The following is a 7,772-nucleotide window of genomic DNA, read 5'->3' on the forward strand; positions in this document are numbered from 1 at the left end:
CTCAGGGTGGGATCCTGGCAGAGTCCTTTCCCTCCACAAGGGACAGACTGCTTTTCTGGGTGTGAGAATGCTTCCTCTTGTTACAACTTTTGAATTTAAAGATGGTGGGTGGAGGGGCACATAATTATAAAAATAGAGACATTCCCTTGGGGAAACAGTGAGATAGAGGAGAGTCCCCAGATCCCAATAGGTTATCAGCCCATAAATGACATATACACCTGTTCCTGGGTCTGAATTCTGAGCTCAGTGGGTCAGGAGTGCCACCTGCTGCATGTCCCTGTCCTTACAAGGGAGGTTTTTGTCTAGGCTCACACTGACTTCCCCTCACTGTGTGTGTCGAACAGTAATACATGGCCGTGTCCTCGGCTTTCAGACTGTCCATTTGCAGATACAGCGTGTTCTTGGCGTTGTCCCTGGAGATGATGAATCGACCCTTCACGGAGTCTGCGTAGTATGTGTTACCGCTACTAGTAATACGTGAGACCCACTGCAGCCCCTTCCCTGGAGCCTGGCGGACCCAGTACATCCAGTAGCCACTGATGGTGAGTCCAGATGCTGCACAGGAGAGTCTCAGGGACCCCCCAGGCTGACTCATGCCTCCTCCAGACTCCACCAGCTGCACCTCACACTGGACACCTGCAAACACAGAGACATCCTGGTCAGGAAACCGTCACATGTTTCTCTCACTCATGCCCATTGACATGCATTTTCTCTCCATAAAATGACCTTTTAAAACAGCAACAAGGAAAACCCAGCTCAGCACAGACTCCATGGAGGCTCGTCTGTGTTCAGCCCAGATCACTGGATGCGGACACCTGGGATCCTGATGTTGGGGCTCCTCTCCCAGAGCTGCAGGGTTGGGGCTGGGCTGGTTTTCATCAGCTGAGGGCGGGGCCCGATTTGCATCTCCTCCTCCTATATAGCAATATGTGGAGTTGCATAACATCTGAGAGGGCCATACCCCAGAGCAGACAGGGGTATCCTTGAGGTTGTTTGGTGGCAAAGATAGTTTTTGGTAAAATTATGATTTCTTTTTGTAGATTGTGCTGTGATAAACGCTTGCTATCCATAAGCTGATTTCCTTTTACTGATTCCAATATTTCCCATAATTTCCTGAAGCAAAACTACAGGCAGGACATGGAGGGACAGTGTCAAGTGCACCTGAACACACACCTGGTAAGAGTTATCCCTGTGTGTGGGACTTTACGTCTCACAAGTGGACACAACCACCTTCCTGAACCACCTCCATGTCTGAGCTGGACATGCCTCGTGAGGTTTGCAGAATCCTCTGTCTGTTATGAGAACAGGGCATGAGTTTGCTGTATGCTAGTGTTTATGTCAAGAATGTACAGAGAACCAGGGTCTGTGCAGGTGAATTCTGAGTGCCATTGAAAATGAATAAAGAAGGTGCCAGTCCCAGCCAAGTCTGAAAACCAGTGTGGGAGTTAGGTTGTGTATTGACTTGGCTGGGCCTGCTTTTGGGTGTCTGGGCAACTGGTTGCAGTTATTCCCCCATGATGAGACTGGCAATTAATTCCATGGTGACATTTGCTAATTAGCTGCCTTGGGGATATGGTCTGTTTCCAGTATATAAGGAAAAACTTTGAGAAAGGTCTCTGCACCTTTATGGCATGCTTGGACCCTGGATGCAGCCAAATCTTCATTCAGTACCATGTCATGTTTCTTGGCGATCCTGGGACTGTCTGTGGACTTGCACTTGTGGCCTGCCGTGTTTCTTGGTGATGTTGGGACTGTGCCATTTTATTTGTTCACTTCAGGTTTGTCAGCCTCATCAGCGAGCGGCTGTTCTAGTGAAGAGATACCTTCACCTCCAGTGGGCTGGGAGCAAAAAACAGAGCTGAAGCCCAAGATTGAGGGCCGTTCACCCAGTCCCTAGAGCTTGGCATTTTGAACTCATTAAGCTAACCTCCAAACCTGTAAGAGAATTAGTCCCTGTCTATTGATGCTGTCAGTCCATTTGTGGTATTTTCAGTGAGAGCAGCACTAGAGGCCAAAATCCCTGGAAAGTAAATGGTCACTGGATTTCAAAGCCAGAGAATAATCCTTTGTGACTTGTAAGTAGCATAGGAAGAATGCAATAACACCCATGAGGAAAAAAAAAAATATATATATATAATTTTCATCTGTACATTAATATCTCCTGTCCTAGTTAAGAAAAATCATGGAGCATACTGATGACAAGCAAAGTAGAGTCTTAATGAACAATGTACCAGATGAGATTCACAAGTGGCAAATGTTTTGGATATCAAGTTAAAGACAGGAATTAAAATACAAGTGGGGGTCACTATTATTAGAACTGAGTCTAGTGCAGTGAGTTTTGTTTTTTGAATACACTCCTATTACTTTTATTTTGGTGTTTTATAAAAGTAAACTCACACACACACACACACACATCCATGATCACAGAATTGTGAGGTCTGTGGGAAAACATTATGTGTGCAGGAAAAGGAAACACCAGGCTGATTTCAGAACTTCCTCCCTAGGCTCCTTTGCATCTTCTCCCAGATGGGCCCTGTGGCCCATGGGTCCTGAGTGCCCCCTGCAGCCCAGCCTTCTCCCTGCAGGGAAGTTTGTGTCTTGTCACATTCCATCTCTCACACAATATTACACAACCGTGTCCACAGAAGTCCCAGAGTTCAGCTCCTGGGAGAACTGATCCATTAGACATGTCTATAGATCAAGGGTTTTCTCAGGAAGGATGGGTTTTCGTGTGTTCCACACTTACCTTGTTGTGAGCTGGCATTGGTGCACTGGGCAGAAGTGCACACGTCCAATATGGGGTGATGAGCTGAGGGCCTGCCTTGTGAAACTAAGAATAAAAGGAACCATGGCTCTTCAAACTTATCTTTATCAGTGTTCATATTTCTATTAACCTTCTATACTGTTCATTAATTCATCATATATATATATATATATATATATATATATATATATATATATATAGTTGTTGTTGTTGTTGTTATGTGCCGTCGAGTCGTCCCCGGCTCATAGCGACCCCTCCTTGGGTTTCTGAGGCAGTATCACTACGGAAGTAGGATTGCCCAACCTTCCTTCCGAGGAGTGGCTGGTGGGTATATATTGGTGGGTATATATATATATAAACATGATTTCCACGACTTTAGCAGAAATAATTTGAATTATTTTGAGCAATAGAACTGCTTTCTGAATGACTTCCAGAAGGGCCAATATCACCTTGCACAGAGGGAAACACTCTCTCCCAGGAAGGAGTTTATGTTGAAAAATCATGTGAAAGCTGCCCTCCAGAGGGGAGGTGTCCCTGAATCCTGGAATTATGGCTGAGATCCTTCCAATAAAGAGTGGTGGGAAGCACAGTACAGCTCGGTCCCTCTGCACTGTGAGACCCTGAGGATGTGACCTCACTCGCCTTGGTTCAGTAGGGAAACTTTTCAATAGGAAACCTTAAAATTGAGAATCATGGGAATGACTTTATTTGTAAACTTTATAGTAAGGACTCAATGGTTTTACATATTGTTATCACAACAATCAGTGTTCAAACCAACCCCTGAGAACCATACATAGAAGGTGCCCTTGTGGGCAGTGGTTAACCACTCACGGATGATTGAAAGGTCAGCGGTTGGAACATACACACTGCCCCTCAGAAGAAAGACTTGGCCATCTGCTTCCATAGAGATCAAAGGCTGGGACCTGTCAGGAAGATGTACTCTGTCCCATAGGGTCCCTGTTAGTTGGATTCCCTCAGCAGCAACTGAGTTAACTGACATTAACAAGTGAATTAGTCAACAACCTCCATGGCTGAGTGCAGGGAATAGGCCAAGGAACAGGGGAGTCAGCATAATTCAGATGACCTGATAAACAGGACAAGTCTGCACCCTGTGGGCTGAGCCTGGAAGAGTGGGATGACCTGCTGTGGGGCTGCAGAGGGCAGGAGGAGGCGGATCACATCCAGACTCAGATGGTCCCATTTCTCATCAAATATTCCCAGACCTCAGCTTACACAGATGAAGCAGTGTCTGCTTAGTCTTCAGGGAGTGGTGGATCAGAAAAATTACTGACATAAAGAGTTAGCTCTCAGAGACAAAACAAAAACTACAAGTAGTGAGCATGTTTATGAGTGTGTATGTGAGTCCCTGGGGTCTGCTCATGCCCAGGTTAAGAAGAAACTATTAGGTCACTGTGACTGAAAATACCCTCCGGCCCTTGTGGAGATCATTTGAGACAACAACACCTGCCTCAAGAAGCCCTGGACACACACATTTAAGCACAGCCTGTTAATCAAAAACTTTCAAGCTCACCAGCCTTTCTGTGGGAGCAGGGTTTCCAGAATTGGAAACCCTGTGGGAAAGTTATACTCAGTCCTATAGGGTGGCTGTGAATCGGAATCAACTTGACTGTATCAGTTTATAGCTGAGGTTTAGACTGTGTTAAAATTATTGTCAGAGACCTAGCAGAGAATAGCAATTCGTGAATCCACTGATGAGGGATAACGATTTATGTGAGATCATGTTGAAGGCTAGCCATGATGAACTTGCTGAGAGGAACAAGCCACCATGAAGAAAGGGAGAACAAAGAGTTGGTGCAAGGTTTTACTTTGATGATGGTTCTTTTCCCTCTGTAGCAGCTGATAAGAAAATGAAGAATGGAGTCAGAACTTCAGGAATGAAGGGGCCAAGTACGTGGGAAGAATTATGAGTCATTGTCATTGTCGGAGTCACTGTGAAGCACGGAAGCCCGGACAGTGCAAAAACATACAGCACTCTGTCAAGGTAACGTTCAGGTCATTTGAATTTGTTCTTAATGAATAGTTACGGCCAAGGAAGCAGAGAGATGGCCCGTGGGGACTCGGGGTCATTCAGAAGAGGATTCCAGAAGAAATGTGTCTCCTCTCCTCCAACCCATGTTTCCAGCCATATGTGCCACTTGGGGCTGAATTTGTCATGCAGACCTGACGGGAATCAAACAGCTGTGAAGCTGGGATGCTAGTTATATCAGAGAGGAGATTAGGAACCAAATTACACAGGCACACGCATCACTGACTTTACCAACTTAGAGGCACTCATTTCACAGCTTCCTGTTTCATTAAATTCTAAATATCCTCACTGTTTAGGCACTTCAATTTTGTTTTTATCCTTCACTTTTGCCTCAGAAAGCCAAACTGGATAATCAGTCAATGGACTACATTAGGGAAATATTTAACACTCAGACACCCAGCTGAGTTCACAGTGGAGCCCTGATGATTGAGGTGTGGAAAGGAGCCATAGATGAACAGCACAGTGGGGCTCAGAGAGGAGGATCCCTCACTGAGGACATCAAAGATGGAGCGATTTCCATGACCGCTGGGCCTGGAGTGAGATCACATGGATGAGAGGCAGCAGGGCCTGATGCCCTGGGGAGAAAGTGCACAAAGGGTCCATCACTAGCATGGGGAGAACGGGTGAGTCAGCAGGTCACATGAACAGGGGTCACCTGGATTCACCAATGGAGGTGGCAGATGTTGGAGAATAAGAAAGAAAAAATAAAAAGATCAGGAGCTAAGGACAAAGTGAGGCAATCATCAGGAGGACTTAGGAGAGATGTGATGAGAGAGGAGTGGAGAGGCTCAGGGGTGTAGCTGCATGGGATAAGCCAGGAACACATCACACTCAGTGAGGTGTCTTTGAAGATTTTGAGCCGGCTCTTCAGAGATGGGTTGTAACGCTTATCATCATCCCACCATATGTGTGTGAGCCACTCCAGTGCCTTCCCTGGAGGCTGACAGATCCAGCCGACACCCGCACCACTAGTGCTCAGTGAGAACCCAGAGGAGGTGCCCGTCAGCTACAGGGTCTGGGTGGGTTTCAGCAGCCCAGGACTGGACTCCTCCAGGGTGACCTGGGACAGAACCCCTGTGGAGAAAGCATAAGAAGAAAGTTATGCTGCCTGAAAACAATAACATCCCTGTGTAATCCCTGACAAGAGCACTCCCAGGAAGGGATGGTGAGCAGCAGAGATATGTGGTAGGTAAAGCATCATAAAATAGAGAGATTTCCTGGGGAAAACTGGGAGGTGGAGAGGAATTCCCAGATCACAATAGGAAATCAACCCTTAAATTAAATAAGCACCTACTCCTGGGTCTGAATTCTGAGCTCTGTGGGATTGGAGCCCCCCCTGCTGCCTGTTCCTGTCCCTACAAGGGAAGTGTTCATCTGGGCTCACATTGACTTCCCCTCACTGTGTCTCTCACACAGTAATACATGGCTGTGTCCTCAGCTTTCAGACTGTTCATCTGCAGATACAGCGTGTTCTTGGCGTTGTCTCTAGAGATGGTGAATCTGCCCTTCACGGAGTCTGCATAGTATTGCTACAGCACTACCACTGCTAATACGTGAGACCCACTGGAGGCCGTGCCCTGGAGCCTGGCCAGACCCAGTTCATGTAGTGATCTCTGAAGGTGAATCCAGAGGTTGCACAGGAGAGTCCCAGAGACCCTCCAGGCTGACTCAGGCCTCACCTGGACTCCACCAGCTGCACCTCACACTGGACACCTGCAAACACAGAGACATCCTGGTCAGGAAAATGCCACACACCCTCCTGTTTCTCTCACTCATGCCCATTCACATACACTCACTCTCTGAGTGAGTGAACTTTTAAAACAGCAACACGCAAAACCGAGCTCAGCACAGACTCCACGGAGACTCGTCTGTGTTCAGCCCAGATCACGCAATGGGGACACCTGGAATCCTGGGGTTTGGGTTTCTCTACCAGATCTGCAGGGTTGGAGTTTCTATCTATTGGTCTGTCTGTCTGTCTATCTATCTATACCTCTCTGTCCATCAGTCCATCTGTCCATTTGTCCATTTTTCCACCCATCTGTCCAACCATCCACCCATCTACCTACCTATCTATCTATCTATGTCTGTCCACCCATCCATCCATCCATCCATCCATTCATCCATCATCTATCGGTCTGTCTATCTATCTTTCTAAAACACCATAGAACTTACTGACTATTCTCTTAGTGAAGTGTTTACTGCAGCATGAATGAGAGAGTATAGAAAACACACAAAGTATTGCATGTGTTAGACTTTGGACTGAGGACACATGATTTCCTGATCCATAAAACTTTACTGAAAGATTATTTCTAGAAGAAATCTGGAAAATTCAGGTTTAAACATCAAAGTGAATCATGGTTATACTTTAATCTTTCTTGGGTGAGAGACACAAGAGTTACATGGAATAAGACATAATGGTCCTTGGGTAAGACTTTTGCTGAGCAGGGACAGGAAGCATAAGGCTTAAAAGGGAACCATGGCCTTCCTCTGCACCTGCTTCTGAGCTGGGTCCCTTTGCTCCATGCATCCTGAGGGCCCCCTGCAGCCCACCCCCTTCCTGCAGGGAGGTTTATGTCTGGGCTCACACTGACTTCCCCTCACTGTGTCTCTCACACAGTAATACACGGCAGTGTCCTCAGCTTTCAGGTTTGTCATTTTCAGGGAGACTGTGCTTGTAGGGTTGTCCCTGGCAATTGTGAATCTTCCTTGAACTGAGGGAGAGTAATACTGATTCTGTCCACTGGGTTGACTCACTAATGCCACCCACTCCAGCCCCTTCCCTGGAGCCTGGCGGACCCAGTTCATCCCATAGTCAGTGAAGGTGAATCCAGAGGCTTTGCAGGAGAGGCTCAGAGACCCTCCGGGTTGTCTCACATCTCCCCCTGATTTCACCAGCTGAACATCACACAGGACACCTGCAGACAGAGAGCAGAGACTGAGACCAGTCCCGTGTGGAGCAGC

General features: G+C 46.9%; 1 gene segment (V, D, J or C); it reads right to left on the minus strand.

Annotated features, from left to right (window-relative positions):
* Positions 1 to 283: 283 nt before the first annotated feature.
* Positions 284 to 811, minus strand: LOC103212795. The segment is given in 2 exon segments: positions 284 to 636; positions 727 to 811. Coding segments are annotated over 2 exon segments (399 nt in total).
* Between the last annotated feature and the right edge of the window lie 6,961 nt (positions 812 to 7,772).

Source organism: Orycteropus afer, unplaced genomic scaffold, assembly GCF_000298275.1.
Source record: "Orycteropus afer afer isolate SDZICR_OR568_19922 unplaced genomic scaffold, OryAfe1.0 scaffold01105, whole genome shotgun sequence".
Lineage (NCBI taxonomy): Eukaryota > Metazoa > Chordata > Mammalia > Tubulidentata > Orycteropodidae > Orycteropus > Orycteropus afer.